At 46.8% G+C, this 19,784-nt stretch overlaps 2 protein-coding genes and 1 non-coding gene across 4 annotated transcripts in view; 1 reads left to right on the top strand and 2 right to left on the bottom strand.

Annotated features, from left to right (window-relative positions):
- CNNM1 (cyclin and CBS domain divalent metal cation transport mediator 1) overlaps nt 1-6,993 on the top strand; it is a 79,227-nt gene extending 72,234 nt beyond the window's left edge. For both annotated transcript variants that reach the window (XM_066239450.1, XM_066239451.1), the window contains 4 exons: nt 445-628; nt 784-933; nt 3,317-3,418; nt 4,439-6,993. In XM_066239450.1, coding sequence (XP_066095547.1) covers nt 445-628; nt 784-933; nt 3,317-3,418; nt 4,439-4,518 — 516 coding nt within the window. In that variant the 3' untranslated portion in view covers nt 4,519-6,993. The remainder of the gene's footprint in view (nt 1-444; nt 629-783; nt 934-3,316; nt 3,419-4,438) is intronic.
- A 1,946-nt stretch (nt 6,994-8,939) lies between these two features.
- Nucleotides 8,940-19,784, bottom strand: part of GOT1 (glutamic-oxaloacetic transaminase 1) — a 31,447-nt gene continuing 20,602 nt past the window's right edge. The window contains exons 3-9 of the mRNA XM_066240136.1: nt 17,416-17,539; nt 16,325-16,437; nt 15,995-16,099; nt 14,084-14,234; nt 13,833-13,998; nt 12,973-13,115; nt 8,940-9,738 (exon numbers count right to left, since the gene is read on the bottom strand). Of these exons, the coding sequence (XP_066096233.1) occupies nt 9,599-9,738; nt 12,973-13,115; nt 13,833-13,998; nt 14,084-14,234; nt 15,995-16,099; nt 16,325-16,437; nt 17,416-17,539 (942 nt within the window). The 3' untranslated portion in view covers nt 8,940-9,598. The remainder of the gene's footprint in view (nt 9,739-12,972; nt 13,116-13,832; nt 13,999-14,083; nt 14,235-15,994; nt 16,100-16,324; nt 16,438-17,415; nt 17,540-19,784) is intronic.
- On the bottom strand, nt 17,677-17,840 carry LOC136311262 (U1 spliceosomal RNA). Its single transcript, XR_010726700.1, has one exon. It is a non-coding gene; the product is annotated as a U1 spliceosomal RNA (small nuclear RNA).

Genomic DNA, 19,784 nt, shown 5'->3' on the forward strand with positions numbered 1-19,784 from the left:
GTGTGGAGAAGCAGATGGGTGCTTCTCCTGTGTGCCCTGGCCGGGAATCAAACCTGGGACTTCCACACACCCGGCTGACACTCTACCGCTGACCCAACTGGCCAGGGCCAAGCCTGTGTTTTAAACTTCCTTGTGGGCAACCACGCTGCTACCTGAAGATGCCCTCTGTGCTCTCCAGGGTCTCAGGGGAAGACTTAGCTCTTCAGGAGCACTTTAAGAGTCAGGAGCCAATAAAAATGACAAGGAAAGGGTCCCCTCATTGTCTGCAGCCCCTGGCCTGGTAGAGCTTGGGTAAGGTCCCAGTTCATGGGTCCCAGGCCACAGAATCCTGGGTTCCAAAGCACCCTGGTGGGGCTCTGCTGAGCTTGGGAAGGCTGGCCACATCTAGGGAAGACTCTGGCCGGCTTCTCCAGAGCTTCTGCACCCTCTGCCTCCTCCTTCCAGATCACACGGCAGCAGTACCAGAATGCACTCACCGCCTGCCACATGGACAACTCGCCGCAGTCCCCGGACATGGAGGCCTTCATTGACGGAGACTCCACCAAGGCCCCCACCACCCGCGGCACACCCCAGACCCCCAAGGATGACCCTGCCGTCGCGCTCCTGAACAACAGGAACAGCCTGCCGTGTGAGTCAGTCGGGCAGGTGGGCTAGGCTGCCTTCGGGGGGGGGTGTGGGCAGCCCTGCCTTCCTCCTCATGGCTGTCCAGAGCTGCATCTTGTCCTCACGGAGCCCCAGGTCTTCTCCAAAGCAGAGAGGTGACGCACTCACTGTCCTCCCCAGGTAGCCGCTCGGATGGGCTGAGAAGTCCCGGTGAGGTCGTGTACCTGAGGATGGAGGAGATGGCCTTCAGCCAGGAAGACGTGACAGACTTCGAGGAGCACGGCACGCAGCAGCTCTCACTGTCCCCTGCAGCTGTTCCTGCAAGAGCAGGTCAGGGAGGGAAACTGGGTCGAGGAGCCAGGGGCATCATCGCTGTTGTACTGGGTGAGGGGAGCCCGGGACCCCAACCCCCATGTAAAATTACCCACCTCCTGCTGCCAAGGAAGGATATAAACCTCTACCGATCCACTACCATGAGTCAGACCCATCTTCATTCATTCTCCTGGGAAGACGGTGTGTCAAGGGCAGTGTGAGGAGCTAGGCTTCCGCCTGGGTTCAGAACCTGACTCCTTCACTTAGGGGCTGTACAGTTTTAGGCAAGTTACTTTAAGTGAAGTTTCGGTTTCTTTTGTCTTAATAAGTAAGTTTCCGTATGTTAATACAGGGGTAGTCAACCTTTTTATATCTACCGCCCACTTTTGTATCTCTGTTAGTAGTAAAATTTTCTAACCGCCCACTGGTTCCACACTAATAGTGATTTATAAAGTAGGGAAGTAACTTTACTTTATAAAGCCGAATTACAGCAAGTTAAAGCATATAATAATAATTACTTACCGAGTACTTTATGTCGGATTTTCGCTAAGTTTGGCAGAATAAATCTTTATAAAACAACTTACTATATAGTTAAATCTATCTTTTATTTATACTTTGGTTGCTCCGCTACTGCCCACCATGAAAGCTGGAATGCCCACTCGTGGGCGGTAGGGATCAGGTTGACTACCACTGTGTTAATAGATACAAATTGTGATAACTGGTTCATAAGGTAATTTGGAGTGCAAATAACATATATAGAGGGCACATTCCAGTCTTGGTACCATGCTCTGTAAATATTACATAGTTGTTAGACCTACTTTACAGATTAGGACATTGAAGTCATTCATCATTGTCATTGTCAGGGCTTGTTCCTTCTTTTGAGGCCCAGAGACCAGAAGTAATCTGTAGGACTTGTCCCGAAGTCTGAAATCGTATCACCTCCCTGCAAGACACGGGAACACCTCTGTCTTGACGGTGGTGTTGCTCCAAGCTCCGTTATCCCAGCAGTTCTGAGATCCTTCTGTTCTTGCCTAAGATGTACTTCTCCAAGATTTCAGCAGTCCCCACACCCACTCCCTAGGTTAGCAGTTACTCCTCCTGACCTTCTAGATCTTCTTCGGGCCCCAATCTGAAACCCTTCAAGTTCAGAGCCATGACCTGACGAGTGCTCATACATAAGATTTTCAAAGTCAGTGAGACAACTTGTTTGAACTTGTAACTAACTCAGAAAACCTGGGACATACGTCATCGTTGCTCCAGGACCTGCATGTAGAATTGAGGTTCTTTTTCTCCCACCCACATTGAATATTTTTTTTCACCCACTCTGAATTTAGTAGCTAAAACATGTAGCAAGGAATTGTATCAAAGGACTAAGAATGGAGGAGATAAGATAGTCGTTGGAGGTTATCCAATCCATTTACCTCTATGACACATAAGGACCCCGAGAACAAGAGAAGGGAAATGACTTACTCCGTATATTGCATTACAAGAGGGCTCGTCCACCACACCATTTTGCTTCCTGGGTTAGATTCTTCCTGCATTGGCAGTAGGAGCCAGGGCCCCCTCCTGGCTCTGAGATTCTAGGACTTCTTAAATTCTCGCTGGGGCCCTGGCCAGTTGGCTCAGTGGTAGAGCGTTGGCCTGGCATGCGGGGGACCCGGGTTCGATTCCCGGCCAGGGCACATAGGAGAAGCGCCCATTTGCTTCTGCACCCCCCTCCCCCAGAATTCCTCTCTGTCTCTCTCTTCCCCTCCCGCAGCCAAGGCTCCATTGGAGCAAAGATGGCCCGGGCGCTGGGGATGGCTCCTTGGCCTCTGCCCCAGGCGCTAGACTGGCTCTGGTCGCGGCAGAGCAACGCCCCAGAGGGGCAGAGCTTCGCCCCTGGTGGGCGTGCCGGGTGGATCCCGGTCGGGCGCATGCGGGAGTCTGTCTGACCGTCTCTCCCCGTTTCCAGCTTCAGAAAAATACAAAAAAAAAAAAAAAAAAAGAAAAAAATTCTCGCTGGGGTCAGTGGGAGAAGACCTGGCAAGTGCTTGATTATAACTGAGCCCTGTGATTTTCCAGGGTCTGGACATATAGAGAAAGGAGACGTCCACACCCATCAAATGTGCTTTTTGTCTGGCAAAGATGCTGAGTGAAGAACACTTGTTCTCTTCTCTCTCCTGCCAAACAGGGTTTAAATAGTTAACTCCATTCATGTTCTTGGTCTCTTTGTTCCTTTTCTGGCACTAAAGGGCCCCTTGCTAAAGGCTTCCTGGGCATCCCTCTGTTGATAGGGCCACCGCTGCGTTAGCTCTGGTTTTGAACTTTTACCTGCTAAGAAACGTCAACCAGAATCATTCTGCCTAGATCTCTGGGAGGGTGGGTTAGAAACACGGTGTTCTTTCTTCTGTCCTTGCAGCATCAGATAGTGAGTGTTGTCATATCAACCTGGATGCAGAGACCAGCCCCTGCAGTAGTGACATGGAGGGAACTGTGGGCAGGAAGCTGCTGAGAACCCTGAGTGAGTAGCTCTTCACCTAGACAGAAGCCACCCACCAGCTGCTTGGTAGAAAAAGCCTGTTAGGATCTTGTGGAGGAAGAGCCATTGACTCCTTTTGGGAACCCTAATGAGGCACAATCATAGGAGTCCATCGTGGGGTTTGGGCTGATACCGCACCCTTGATAATTTGGGCATCTGTCCATTCAATTGATAGTTATCTAGGACAGAAATCTCAAACTGTGGCTGCCATGGGCCAATCCTGACCACTGCCCCCCTCCCCGCCTGTTCTTATGTATAAGGACTTATTGGGTCATTGACAGACCATTTGTTATTTAAGGTTCGTAATGGCAGAGTTCAACAATTAATTGCAAGAGGAACCATAAGGCTGGCAAAACCTGTAAGATTTACTATCTGGTCCCTTAAAGACAGAATTTATGTCCAGGAGGCACAACTGAAAGGAATGAAATATCTTTCACAGAAGGAAGTTAATGGCATAGAAAAGGTGAAAAATAAGGTTATATATAAAAACAGCAGAGCCGAGAACAGATTGCCCTAACATCCTTGAGGACAGTTATGTAATTACTCCACCTGCTCAGTGCAGGAGGGTGCTTCAGAGCTACAGAATGGAGGTCCCCAGGAATGGTGCCCAGCTATACCCACCACCCGTGGCTCAGGGGACATCAAAGGTGTGAGACCAGTCCTTCCTCAGAGGATAGGCAGTCAGGTGGGCTGAGGCCTTCAGGGATGGAAAAGGCATGATCCTGAGGCCTCACATGGCTTTATTCAGCTCCCCGGGAAACCTCCGTCCCGTTGGCACTAGCCTGGGATTGTGGCTTTTTAGAGCTGTCATCTCCAGTAAAAGGTGCATCCTGGTCCTTCAAGATGTAAATACGCTGATATCAGCCCCAGGATACAATGCACATGATTTCCTGCCAAACTGTCTCCACATTTCTGCTTCTATTTTGAAGAGGGTTTTGACCACTAAGAGAATGTGAATGACCTCCCAATCTTACAGGCTGATCCTCACAAACTGTTTTTCAGGTGGTCGAAAAAAGAAGAGGTCACCCGAAGGAGAAAGAGCCTCTGAGGAGAACTCCAATTTAACGCCCCTGATCACATGACAGGGCAAACGCCGTGTGCTGGGTGCGTGAGATTCCGGAGCTTTGGGGAAGAACCCACCCTCCCATCATCTGCTTCTCCCCAAGGCCTCCCACAGGTGACAGAGCGTTCTGCTTCCTTTACCACCTCTTCACCCCTGTCAGTTTGGCAGACTTTCCCTCCTTGCCTCCATTTTGACTCAGAGCCTCGTCGTGGCCAAAATGGAAGGAGTTGTCTCCAGCGGAACACTCTAGAAATGGTCTTGTCCACAGCATAGTCCGGGAATGGAAAAGACATGACCCCAAGCTGACAATGCCACTCTGGGACCCCCGGATGTCTTTTTTGTTCTCTGAGATCCCGTGATGCCATATTTCATCCTTAGCTTAGCACAGAGGAGGCTGGAGTAGCAGGTATGAAGGTTAGTTCAGGAGATGCACCAAGAATACCTCCAGAACTTCAGAGCAGTGAGACTCAGCCATTGTAGACATGTGAAGTTACAGTACAGAATACTGTTGGTGACTGGTTTCCTGTTAGACAGTGGTTCCAGAGGCCTGGAAAGTGTGTCTCGGCTGCAATGGAAAGAATGTGAGTTGGAACCTCGAGTCACTGATTTTCCCAGGGACACATCTGCTTTGGCTCCTGATCAGCACTTATCAATCCACCGGCAGAGAGATCCAATTGGGAGCCAGAGGATGGAACTTCAGGTTTTAAGTTCAAATCAGAGCATATATATACACATACATACACACACATGTGAAAAAATTGTAAGTGGTTGAAACAAGGTTAGCCATGACAAACCAAAGAGCGCCCAGCCAAGAATGATGCTAGCTCTCATGGGACTTTGAACAAGTTTTGGGGTTTTTTTTTTTTTGGTTGATTGATTTTAGAGAGAGAGGAAAGGGGAGAGAGGGAGAGAGAGAGACATTGGTTTGTTGTTCCACCCATCTATGCATTCATTGGTTGATTCTTGTTTGTGCCCTGACCAGGGATGGAACCATCAGGATGACCATCTGAGCTACCTGGCCAGCGCCAGTTCTCATGGGACTTTAATGTGCATTACGTAGTAACAATGAAGAGTCACTCCTCTTTCTCACCCATTCCCCTGACTGCTCCCCAGCAGGTCAGCTATGTGTACTGTATTCTGAGAACATACTAGGTGTCCAGTGTTGCACCTGGATGTAGGGACAGATGCAATTCCAAGCATAACCATCAGATGGCAGGGTAACTGCACATACCTACTTGAATTAAAAAGTTCTGATCAGGACACAAAGCTAGCCTTAGGGGAAATGTGGAAGTGAAGGTGGTCTTTGGGATTCCCTAACTGTCCCCTGGGGTACACTACCAGGCTGATGTCCCCTTCCTCCACACTCATGACTCCCATGTCCCCTCACCCATTCAATTAGTAATCACATGGGGAGGGTAAACACATGGTGATTCCTCTGGGTTATTTGCATCAAAAGAAAATGCTCGCCCACAGGAACCTTTAACTCAGGGGTTCTTAACTTGGGGTCCATCACCCCAGGAGGTCCATTGTTGGACTTCAGAGGGTCTATGAAACCCCTAACAGTGTAGGAATTTAGTGTATGTGTTCTTAATGTGTGTTTTCTGGAGGGCTAAAGTTTTCATAAGATTCTCAAAGGTCTCAGACCCACAAAGGGTTAAGATAAGAACCAGTATTTTACCTGAAAGTGGAACTTTCAGCCCAAAGTTTCTGCAATGCAGAGTGAAGTAAATGTTGGCAGTTTGAGACAGATTTTAAGTTGTGAGTGGTCTTCGCAAGTGTCCTTGAACTCGATGGGGGAAGCTGGCACCCACCAAGAAGGAAGTCCTCAGAAACTTTTGGCACACCCTAAGCTGTTGTACAGCCCACACCCCACATACTTCATCCCCTTTCCCACCGAACCAGAGCAGGTGTTGCAGACAAGAGGGCCACAGCACGTGGAAGTCAAGACTTTCCGGCTGCCGATGCCTTTTCCACCAGTGTATTATTGACCTCACAGCCCTTGCCTGGCTCTGCCTGCCTGAGGCTCAGCAGTGCATGACTTCCTGTAGATAGCTCCACAGCTGCCCCAGCCCCAACACCTGCTCTTGCCTGGTAGGGATAGGTAACATGTCAAGCCCCCTCCCCACCCAACCTAAACTCTCTTCCCCGCCCACACCCCATGCTGGGTCCCTCAGACCCAAACCAGAGAACTGTGAGTTTCAAGTAAGAACTGTCATCATGCAGTCTTGCCTAGGGGCCACTGGCCCAAGGGGGCCCGCCTGGCTGGTCTTCCTTACATTACACTTAGGCCACAGGGCTCGGGCCACTGCTGTTGTGTTACATCCATTCCTTTGCAAAATCCCTGAGGAGCCTGTCACCAATCTCTTCCCTATCCCCACCCCCAAGATTTTCTTCAGGTTAAAAAAAAAAAGGTTTAAAAACAGATTTTAATTTTAAAGCATTTATGAAGGCTTAAAGAATTGTAAATAATTTTTAAATAAAATGAAAATGCTTTTCCTGGAATGTGACCATTTTCCTTGCCCCTGAATCTCAAGAGTTCTCCAATGAAGTGGCTTTATTGGAGACCCAGGCTGGGTGGAGTTCACACGTGATGATCTCATCTGGGGCCCACCTGCCTGAAGAGGCGCGCTCTAAAGGCCAGGTGTGAGGCTGTGCCGAAGGGTACAGGAACGCGCCGGTGCTCTACTTTGGGAAACCAGATGGCTGAGATTTTGCAGGAGCAAATGCCAGAAATAGAAAGTAAAAACCAAACGAGGCCCTGGCCGGTTGGCTCAGTGGTAGAGCGTTGGCCTGGCGTGCAGGGGACCCAGGTTCGATTCCCGGCCAGGGAACATAGGAGAAGCGCACATTTGCTTCTCCACCCCCCCCCTTCCTCTCTGTCTCTTTCTTCCCCTCCCGCAGCCAAGGCTCCATTGGAGCAAAGATGGCCCAGGCGCTGGGGATGGTTCCTTGGCCTCTGCCCCAGGCACTAGAGTGGCTCTGGTCACGGAAGAGCGATGCCCCGGAGGGGCAGAGCATCGCCCCCTGGTGGGCAGAGCATCACCCCTGGTGGGCGTGCGGGTGGATCCCGGTGGGGCGCATGCGGGAGTCTGTCTGTCTATCCCCGTTTCCAGCTTCAAAAAAAAAAAAAAAAAAAAAACCAAACGAGAAGCCAGAATGTGAAGAGGACAAGAAAGAAGCACTAAGACAATAATTATTTGTTGAATCCAGGTGATACATGAGACACTGGTGGGCACCTTTCAAGTTCAGTCTTAGGAAAAACACTGAAAAGTAGAGGGAGGGAGGAGCTTCACACAGAAAAGCAAAAACTAGGGATAACAAGTAAAGGTAATCAGTTAGCGACAGCAGACCTGGTGTCTGAAGCTTAAAGGAAGGAAGAGGAACCAGGGGAGTAGGAGATGGATGGAGATCAAATTCTGGATCAAGGTAAATGATTTTTTTTTTTTTTTTTTGAGAGGCAGGGAGGCAGAGAGACACTCCCACATGCAACCCAACTGAGTTCCACCCAGCAAGCCCCCTACAGGGCGATGCTGTGCCCATCTGGGACCACTGCTCTGTTGCTTGGCAACCAAGCTATTTCAGCCCCAGAAGCAAGGCCATGGAGCCATCCTCAGCACCAACTTGCTCTAACCTCAGCGCCATCAGCAGCCAGCTTGCTTTAACCATTCAAGCCATGGCTGTGGGAGAAGAGAGAGAAAAAGATGGGGGAAGGGTGGAGAAGGAGATGGTTGCTTGTCCTGTGGGCCCTGACCGGGAATTGAAACCAGGACTTCCTCACCCTGGGCCGACGCTCAACCGCTGAGTCAACCAGCAGGGCTGTAAATGACCTCGTTAATTAAGGTGCTCCATCAACAGAATGGGATGCTTGACCAAGTACTGAAAGAATACACACACACACAGCTGAAAAGGACAAGTCAGGGACAAGATGGAAGAGACTATAGCACTCGGGGAGAAGGCTGGGGTTGATTTCAAAGACTCCAATCAAGACTGTAGGATTTTTATAACAAATCAAAGGCCTTCTACAAAGGGGCATATGCTGTAAAAAAAAAACAAAAAAAAAAACAAGAATTATCTTTCAATATTTCCGAATTCAAGACTCAAATTCAACAAATCATTATGGGGAGAGTCCCTTGGACTCTATGGAAAATGCTATTTATGTTCAAGTGGCTCTAAGACTAGGAGGCACTTGACTGCAACTGGTGGGGCTGTATTCTACAATCACCCTGAGTGATGTCAACCCTTCTACGAATCCATGAAGTCCAGGGTCTTAAGTAGTAAAAGACTGCTGGCCTCTGCAGGACAAGCCCAGACAACTGGTAAAGGGCTGTGTTGCAAGAACATGTGTTAGTTTTTCTTTAGCAACTAGTACATCCCTCTAGAGCATTCATTTTAAACCAGGTTTACAACCCACTAAAAGGTCACAAAATCAATTCCACAGGGTCTCAATCAGCACTTTTATTTCTTCAGTGAAATGGAACATAACAGATGGACTAGAAAATATCAGAATGCACTACACGGAGCAAGAGTAAATACCGTTTTATGAAACTTTTGTTTCTGTTCAATGTATGCATGTATGTGTGTGATGTAAATACACTTCTTACCTTGGCTGCCCTAGAGAACTAAAGCTTAGGGCTATAGACACAACCATGCAGAAGGAACAGGGAGACACTCTGGATAGAGATGATGAGTTTTAATGACACAGCCAACACCCACAATCAAACATACCTCATCAGACAACTTGATCTTTAGGACTAGACTACATAAAGTCAAGCAACACACAGAAGCACAGGAGTAACAGGAAAGACTCCTGCTTCTAGCGAGGGGGGAGGGTATCTACGTCGCTTGATCAAAGTACCATTTTATTCTTAAATAGAAAGCTCAATTTGTTCTGGACTCCAAAAAGGCTCTAATGCCAGGCCCACATTTCTTTTCAAGGGACATTCTCTCCACATGGGGCCAGGTTAAGCTGAGGCCACCTCATCAAAGCAGCCCTTCAGTCCCACAGTCGTCTAATCGGTGATGTATACAACTAGGTCTGTGCAGGCAGGGAGCACACATGACAGGACTGCTTTGGTGGTGCTGGTTTGGGTGGCGCTTCTTCACTGGATCTTGGTGACTGCTTCATGGATGGAGGTGGCCACATAATCTAGATTTTTGGTGGTTAACCCACACATGTTGATCCGACCACTTGGCAGCAGATAGATGTGCTTTTCACTGACCAAATATTCAACCTGTTTAGCTGTTGAAAACCGAAAGAGATATAATCAGAGTAGTAGGAATCCTTTATCAGGGGTCTCAAACTCGCGGCCCGCCGAACAATTTTGTACTGATTTTTTTTTTGTTTTCAACTGCAGTGAGAAAAGTGTTGCGTAACAGTTGCCTTTTGTAGACCTAGTGCGGCCCGCCGAACGGCTGTGATCTTGCTCTGCGGCCCACATGCTGAGTTGAGTTTGAGACCCCTGCTTTAAGTCATGGAAGTTCAGCGATTCCATGACAATTACACTTTTCTTTCTTTTCCCTGTAACACAGAGAAGCAAAACAAAAGGAGCTATCTTGTCCAATTGGTACATAGGGATATATGCTCATAGATTCTGGAAACTAGTCTTGTTAGCTAACTATCTAATCCCCAGAAAGTTTAATATTGCACCTCCTCATGGGATTTTTAATCTGGGACTATGTCCCAAACAAACCCTACACATCCTATTCACTGGGACACCCTATCAACTGAAACAACCTTCGGACTTAAAAACATACCATTGATATAAAAAAACTGGTTATGAAGTGCTTGCTTTATCTCTTCCTTAACCTCTACTGGCTTATCCCTGAGCATCTAGCAGCAACCTCCCCTTCACAGTACATTCACAAGGCCCTGTGCATGAGAGGAGCTGGATAAACGCTGTGTGCATGAGCCAACGAGCTGAAAAGCTGCAGGCACTTCTCTGACCTGGCACTTCTCAGCTCTCTCTCATTCAAACCCAAGAGAAGGGCTTTCCCATGTGTTTGCTGAAGGTCTCATGCATGAAGTAGGAAAGGACTGCCTGTACTTCCTGTATGCCATAATCTCTAGAGCTTTTTTGCTTTACTGCAAAGCCAAATGAGAATTTCAGCAGATTTCTGTCTAATTGGTACCCTAAGACACCATCAATTTGAGGGAATGGAGTAATAATATAAATAATTGTTATAGACTGAATGTTCGTGTCCTTCCAAACTTTTTGTTGAAACCCTAATGCCCAGTGTGATAGTACTGGGAGGCGGGGCCTTTGGAGGTAATTAGGGTTAGATGAAGTGATGAGGGTGGAGCCCATGATGGGAGTAGTGCTCTTTAAGAGGAGACCAAAGACCGCATGCTCTCTCACCATCCTGTGAGGATAAAGCAAGAACACTGCCTCCTACAGGCTAAGAAGAGAACCCCCACCAGAACCCCATCATGCTGGCACCCTGATCTCAGACTTCCTAGCCTTCAGAACTGTGAGAACTAAATTTCTGTTATTAGGCCACCCAGTCTATAAGATTTTGTTTTAGCAACCCAAGCTAAGATGGTAATAAAATCATAACAATCAGAGAAGCAAATATACCAGGCAGTGTTCTAAGCACTTTATATTAACTCAGTTCATCTTGATAAAAACCTCATCCTCATTTTACAGATGGTGTAGAAGGGACTCAAATGACCTTCCCAAGGTCACACAGCTAGTCAGTGGTGGTTCTGGGATTTCAAGGCAGGCAGTGTAACTCCTAACTCGGAATTCTCAGCCAGGACACTAGGCCACCTCTGCAGGGAAGTAGAGTCTTTGGACCCTGTACGCTGGGCTACCCGTGGGCCCCTCCAAGCAAAGGGACCTTCAGAAGCAGCCATCGTGGCTTTAACTGTACAAGTGACAGTGATCCAGGGATCACTAACCTCAGAGCGACACAGTCACAGGCATACCACTGTGATAAAGCCTGGGTCCCAGAGGCAGATGTGGTGACAGAGCTCCCACTCTGATTTTTTAAATAAAATTGAAACTGTGCTACTCTTGTGGGGGAGGGGAGCATCACAGCTAAGAAGCCAGTAAGAGTTATGGACTCCTAGCCTGGAAGAAGGCCAATGTACACATACACAATTCAGAAAATAGTTCAGGGGCTCCACAGATGCCCCATGGACTACCGGCGGAAAGCCCCCGTCCCGGTGAGCCGAACGTCATAAAGGAAGGACTAAGACGTGAGACCTGCAGAGACGGGGCGGTGGGTGTATGGAAGTCACTGTACAATTCCTCAAACCCTTCTGTATGTTTACATTTTTTCCACGGGTCTATTCTCAGCATTCTTTAAATACATGATGAAACTGCTTTCCTCCTCTGGAGAGCGGGAGGACATGGGCGGTTTATGGAGAGATAGCCTCCTCGTGGGAGCTTTTAGAATATTACCACTAAACACAATTTCCACTACACTTAGTATCATAGAAATGACAGAAGGGTGCTTTTACATCTTCAAGTGAACTAATTCCCCCAATCCAGAATTATGAGGACATCTATGCTTCATTGAGCTCTCCCTTTACTTTCTGGGGTGGCCTTTGAAACCACAACCTTGGCATGGGACAGCACTCTAACCAGCTGAGCTACCCAGCCAGGGCTTTTGAGTACCTCGTTTTAACTCCGAGTATTTCAAAGTGTCTATAATACACACTCTCTACCACTTTTTTTGTTTACATTTATTTCCTTTGGCTTTTTCTGAGCTCATTTCACACAGGCACTCTGGAGGCCCTGGTTTACTGGACCTTCTGGCACCTCTGAGGATGCACTTACTACACAAGCCAGGCCCAGAAGCTCCACATGCAGGTGAGTAAGCACGTCGGCACCACGAGACCAGAGGCTTGGCCAGTAAGTGCTCAAGAATGACTTGTTAAATGAATGAGCCCCTCTGTTACTGGAAGGGACAGCCAATTGCAAATAAGCCTTACTGACAGCTGACCAAGATCATACATGGCTGCCCACTGGACATGCAATTGTCTTTTAACTCCAACTACCAATCTTAAGTTCCTGTTTATGAAATGGAAAGATAACTTTGTAACCTCTTTTTCAGGGCAACACCTAGAAACTAAGAAAGACCAGTTACGCAATTAAGTCCCTGAATAACCATATATAATATTCATATTTAGGGTTAAAGAAGAGCCAAAGGTACCTGAGCATTTATGAGAGACTTTTCATAGCTCAAGGCTCCAAGCTATAAACACGTCTCTTTCCAGCTACCTCTGAGCCACTTCCCAGCCCGTATAAATGAAAATATCTTAGTTACGAGAGGCAGGACAGACCACAACAACGCTTTTCTGAGACCCAAAGGGTCCAGGAGATGGGTGGGGCACACTGAAAGAACCTAACTTGTTCTGGTCCAAAGTTCTGGTTGACCAACTGGTGACAGCTAGTGCAGCCAAGCCCGAGAACAGAGATGCTGTGTCCAATAGTGTACATTCAAGGTGTGGGGGCCACGGGCCACTTACGGTTCAACCCCGTGAAGCTGAACATTCCAATTTGGTCAGTAATGTGGTTCCAGGTTCCAGGGGTCTTGAGGGCTTCTAATCGTGCCCTGAGTTCAGATCTCATGGTCAGAATCCGGTCAGCCATTGTCTTCACATTACCTGTCCTGAGTGGATAGTAACAGAAATACCAATACAGACGGGAGAGACGGTACAGGAAAATATGGAGGTTTAAAAACCACAATTTAATCTACAACATAAAAATGGGATCACGACCTGCCCATTAAGGTATGTGGGTGCCTAGATGGGTAAGCAGACCAGAGAGATAGACTTAGCATGCAGATGGAGTTCAGTGCTAGTTTTGGGTATACTAGCGGTAATAGCACCTATAGTTTAACTCAGACTTTACCTAGTTGCTGAGGACAGAATAATATGTTTTATCAGGCCTGATTAAGTAGAGATAGAAGATCTAGCTACTACGTAAAAATTACTGTTTCAAAATAAGATAAAATATATGTAAAGTAGTGAAGAATAAAAGAGCCCTCAAACTATCACACTAACTTGAAGTTGGACGTTCTATTCTAACAGAAATTCCTTCCTGTTTCCCAGCTTCAAGGGGATGAAGCCTAGGAGGAGGGAGAGTGGGGTAAGCTCTCATTCGCCAGGTGTCTGCTCTTACGTTCCAGGTGCTGTTAGGCACATGTGCTGTGTTAACCACGTGAGGGCAAGTGGCAGCCCTATTTTATAAAAATATCTGAGACTCACAGAAGTTAAAGCAATCCTGCCCTGCCTCTACCAAAATAATAGGAAGAGACAGGTGAATGGAATGGGACAATTCCTGTTCTGCACTCCCACCCTCTCCCATCACGCTGTGAGCCCCTTACCATTCCTTAAAGAGGTCAGGGTTAGAGAGCGTAGTGGCCACGATTCGTGCTCCCTGAGCAGGGGGATTGGACCAAGTGATTCTCACAATCTTCTCCATCTGGGAGAGGACCCGCAAGATGCTCTCAGCGTCTTTGGCAACCACGGTCAGATTCCCGACTCGTTCGTCTAGAAGGAGGGATGAGAATCAGTCCGGGTGGCCCTGTTGGGGGCAGGGGGCAGTGGGTGGGCTGGAACTCAGGAGAGCACTCACTGTAGAGCCCGAAGTTCTTGGAGAAGGACTGGGCACAGAAGAGCTCGAAGCCTTCAGACACAAAATAGCGCACAGCCCAGGCATCTTTCCCTAGGTCTCCAGATGCGAAGCCCTGATAGGCTGAGTCAAAGAAGGGGAACAGAAACCGGTGCTGCGAGGAAGAAAGGTAAGTCAGGGCAGGAAATCCCTCTGCCACCAACTGCAGACACTGGCTTTCCTTCCCTGACTGTTACCTGGAAGGAATTTCTAACACTGCCCATTTCTCCTCTTTCCCTTCTTTCTGCATCCAACCACCACTCTACATCTGTTTCTCAGTTCAGCTAAATACCATCCCCCAAATCTACCAATTTCAGTAACCCTGCTTTTTCTGAAGTATATTGCCCCAGAATATCATGATGCCACCTAGAGAACAGGGCTTATTTTTGAGGCATGGAGGTAGTGTCTGATCTACATTGGTGGATTCTTTCCCATGAATTTCTTGTGTGATGAGCTTAGTCAAATGTCAGCTTGGTATCCCCAGGGCCTCTTCACAACCTCAGGGCTATTCTACTGGGTACTCAAGACCAAGGGGACTGCACGTTCTCTATTCCTATCACTCCAGTCTCCTCACAGGGCTCCCCACACTGACCTTGCTCCCCTACTGGCCTCACTCCCTACATGGACATCACCGCCCTCACCCCAACCATCCAAGCCAGAGGCCAGGGTGCATCCATCACTCCTGCCTCTGCAGTTCATCCCCACATCCAACCCCCTGCAAGTCTTATCACTCCTGTCTCCTGAGAGCTCTAGAATCACGTCTGTCACTGCCACCTGCTGCACTCAGGTCCCCATCGGCTCCTACCCAGACTATAGCAATGGCCTCCTAACTGCTCTCCCAGCCTGTCTAATTTTAACTCCCTCTGACCCATTCCCTGCTATGTAGCCAAGGTGACTTGAAGATAATGCACATCCAATCATGTCACTCCGTGACATCAAAGATTTCCAGTGGCTCCTCACTGCTCTCAGAAAGCAGCCCAGAGCCTGAGCACAGGCTCGGCCCCCACTTACCCCTCTAGCCTCATCAATCACACTTCCTTAAATGGGCCATGACCTCTCACCTTGGGCTTTTGGTCATGCTCTTCCCCTAGAAGGGAACATTTCTGCCCCTGCAACCCTAACCTGCCCACATCCTTCAAGTCTTAACATGGAAACCATTTCTTCCTCGAAGGCTTCTTTGCTACTACCACCCCTCCCGACACACACACACTTGCCAAAGTCTGGGCTATGTGCTCCCTATAACCTCACCAACACAGCTTCTCACCCTACTCGCTGTCTCCCTGAACAGGCCGTGTACGCTCTCTGAGGGCCGGGACCACCCCTGCTCTGTTCACTAGTGACTAGTGTATCCCCATGCTGCTGGTCACATAAGAGTTTCTCAAAGAGTAGTCTTTAAACATGTTAATGAAGAACATAAATACACTGTAAGCTAGAAATTCCAATCTAGAAACTTATCCCAAAGAAATAATACAACGGAGTTTTATTACCAATTGTTTATAAGCGCAAGAAACCTGAGACCTTAATGTCCATCAAGTGATTTAGTCAATGCCTAATATGACCTATCCATGCATGGAAAACAATGCTACAAACATTTAATGGCATGTAAAGGAGATCAGATGAAAGACAAAGTATGTTATAAAAGAGTATAGATAAAATGATCACATCTTTGTAAATAGATAGATGAATATATATGACACTAAAAACTTACATTCTGTACTAAGAGAGTAACAGTGGCCTTCTTTGGGTAATAGGATTTACAGTTAATATCTACTTTCCTCTTCCGGCTTCTCTCTGTTTACAAATTCTCCGGTAAATAGGTATGGCCTTTGAATGCATCTGATTTTTAAGACACGCCCTGAAAAGGCAGTTAGTTACCTTCATGACGGCGGCGATCTGCTTCCACTGCTCCGGAGTTGGGTCGGTCCCCGTCGGGTTGTGTGCACAGGCATGGATGACAAAGATGGAAAACTCGGGAGCGTTCTGAGGAGAAGGAAGCGACGTCAGCTCTGACGCCAGCAGGGATACGGGGAGAAAGAGCTGGTGGCACGCTGGTCAAGGGGCAGCATATTCCCTCCTACGTGCCAGCTCAGAAACCATCTGGTTGGGAGAGGATCTCGCACACTCTCCCTTAACAACGGATCCAAAGCTCTTCCCTGCTCCTCCTGACACCACTGGGTTCTGTTTACTTTTCATCTCGTCACCTACCTCCAGATCATTCAGGAAACCCTGGAGGTCGAGTCCTCTCTTCGTTGCATCCCAATAGTGATAGGGCCGAATGTCTTTAAATCCAGCGGCAGAAAACACAGCATTATGATTCTCTGCAAGTGAAGGGGTAAGACATTAAATGCTTTCATAAATACAAGAAGGCATAATTGGAAAGAATACAAGTCAGCTTCTAGGGCCCTGGAATGTCCACTGGGGGACATTGAGGTGAGGGTTAAGATTCAGAAAAAACTATTAGCCTGACCAGGTGTTGACGCAATGAATAGATCGTCGACCTAGGATTGCTGATGACCCAGGTTCGAAACCACAAGGTCGCTGGCTGAGTGCAGGCTTATCCGCTTGAGCATGGGATCATCAATATGACCTCATGGTGGCCTGACCTGTGGTGGCGCAGTGGGATAAAGCGTCGACCTGGAACACTCAGGTTGCCGGTTTGAAACCTTGGGCTTGTCTGGTCAAGGCACATATGGGAGTTGATGCTTCCTGCTCCTCCCTCCTTCTCTCTCTTTCTCTCTCTCTCTCTCTCACTCCTTTCTCTCTAAAAAATCAATAAATAAAATATTAAAAATATATATATATGACCTCATGGTTGCTAGCTTGAAGCCCAAGGTCGCTGGCTTGAGCAAGGGGTCACTGGCTCGGCTGGAGCCCCTCCCCCCATCAAGGCACATATGAGAAAGCAATCAATGAACAACTAAAGTACTGCAACTATGAGCTGATGCTTCCCATCTCTCTCCCTTCTTGTCCGTCTTTCTCTCTAATAAATAAATAAATAAATCGATTTAGAAAAATGGTTGCAAGCAAAAACAAATTCAACCAGTCTTATATATGCTAAACTTATATCCTCCTCTGGGAAGTTTCAACATACATGAAAACACAAGTCAGGGGAAAACTATTCCTAACATGAATTTGAGCATCAGGTTACTCATGTCCTGCCATAATCCACTGCTCAAGCCATTCCCAAACGTCAGTTGGTCCAGAGCTGAATTGCATAACAGGTAAGCAGTGAGAGTCATGAAGATCATTGCCCCTGGCTTCTCTGTTTCTCCTCTTAATATTCCTAAAGAACTCACCCCAGGTTGGTGAGGATACGTAGACAGGTGTGTCCTTGTTGTTTGTGCCATTGTACCATCGTGCTAAGAACTCGGCTCCAATTCGAAGGGCACCTGTTCCCCCCAAAGCCTGTATGCCTCCTACCTGAAAAAGAAGAAGCAGTTCACTGGTTGATAATGACGAAGTCAGAAAATATTGGGAAAAATACAATAATGATGAGTCCTTACTTTATGCCTGTTCTGTGCTAAGCCTTTTAAATGTACTATCTTTTTTTTTTTAATCAGGGGAGAGCGCAAACACAGTCCCCCACTACCACAAATTATGCAGTCGAGTTTCCCACATTTGGGGAAATCGCAGGGGTCAGCGCATCCGGAGTGCAATAGATAAGCCTCACCCTGGGAAAACCACCTTCGTGATCATGGTATCTCCCCTGCCAGGTATTAAATGTACTATCTTATCAAACCTCACAACTACATGAAGAAGATACTGTTATTTGCCCATGTTTTCATATAAGGAAGCTGAGAATAAGAAGCAAAGCACCTTGCTCAAAGTGACTGGCTACTGAGCAGTATGGCCAAGTCTTCAACTGAGGAAGTCTGAAGTCTGACACTTAGAGGTGCTTCCCTTTTGAATACAGAGGTAGAGGACATACCTGGGCCACATTAGAGTGTCCCTGGGAAGGCACACCAACAGTGCTTTTGGCATACAACCCAAGAGCAAAACTGCCCTCCAGCAGAAGCCTGGAAAAGAATGTTTCTAGCTTGCCATCAATATCCGTCTGTAGTACTCCTTTCTCCTTCTATAATGCAGCTTATTAATCCTTGGAAATACGTTCTAACACAATCAAGGTGACATGCATACTACTTTCCTTCCTTGGGCTTTATCTCATCCTAACACAGGGGTCAGGAACCTTTTTGGCTGAGAGAGAGCCATGAACACCATATATTTTAAAATGTAATTCTGTGAGAGCCATACAACGACCTGTGTATGTTATGCATTATCCAATAAAAAATTCGGCGTTGTCCCAGACAGCTGTGATTGGCTCCAGTCACCTGCAACTATGAACATGAGCAGTAGGAAATAAATGGATTGTAATACATGAGAATGTTTTATATTTTTAACACTATTATTTTTTATTAAAGATTTGCGAGCCAGATGCAGCCATCAAAAGAGCCACATCTGGCTTGTGAGCCATAGGTTCCCGACCCCTGTCCTAACACATTGTTGACTGCTCACGAGTTAACTCGTGTTTGCGCTTGCATTAGCTATTTCAATTTTTGGAACTCGGGTAATATAGGATTATTGTATTTGTGACTCTTCACCCTGAGGGTCGAAATTTGAAAAACAGCACACCATTCTATATTCTCACGCGGACTCCTTTTCTTCCCACTCCTCCAGGCATAAGACCGTAAAATCGAAGGTACGGTGAACAAGAACAATCACAGTGTCCAACCGTCTAAACTTGCACTACCTTCTAACCACTTGCAATTTGAACACACATATCAAGGATATTGTAAAAATCTTTCTTTGTCATGTTTAATTGTGTTCAGTTTATTATAAAAGTGACTTTCTTGATATTTAGGTTTTTATTGCAATCATAGTATTACAAAAGTTTCAATTAAGACAGATAATGAAGGTGAAGAACTTTTCAATGAATTATATGCAGACACTTTATCTGATTGTCTGAGTGATTTTGAAATATATTGTAGTGATGTAGAAATTGATAGTTTATCGAAAGACAGTAACGAATCAGATATTCTACCACCAAAATGACAAAAAGGAAATGTAATAAGATCTGATAGTGAAAGTGACTTTGAAGAAGAGTGGACTGAAAATGATATTACACCAACGTTGGAGGATTATTCAAATATTTTGGGTGTCACTGCCGACCTTGGTGATCCACGGAGCATCAGGGAAGTGACGGAATTACTTTTTCGTGATGGTTTTTTTTATTTAGTTGTTTCTCTTTTTTTTAATTTTTTTTAAATTTTATTTATTCATTTTAGAGAGGAGAGAGAAAGGGAGAGAGAAAGACAGAGAGGGAGAGAGAGAGGAGAGAGAGATAGAGAGAGAAGGGGGGGAAGAGCTGGAAGCATCAACTCCCATATGCGCCTTGACCAGGCAAGCCCAGGGTTTTGAACCGGCGACCTCAGCATTTCCAGGTCGACGCTTTATCCACTGCACCACCACAGGTCAGGCATTTAGTTGTTTCTCAAACCAATTTATACCACCACCAAATGGAACACTTTCACAAAAAATCTACTAAAACTGTAGCATGGGCAAAAGTTACCAATACCGATTTAAAGAAGTTTCTCAGTTTGTTGATATTGATGGAACAAACAAAAAAATCACATTGGAGGAATTACTGGTCAACAGACCCTTTGGTTGA

This window comes from Saccopteryx bilineata, chromosome 7 (assembly GCF_036850765.1).
Source record: "Saccopteryx bilineata isolate mSacBil1 chromosome 7, mSacBil1_pri_phased_curated, whole genome shotgun sequence".
In the NCBI taxonomy this organism is placed as follows: domain Eukaryota; kingdom Metazoa; phylum Chordata; class Mammalia; order Chiroptera; family Emballonuridae; genus Saccopteryx; species Saccopteryx bilineata.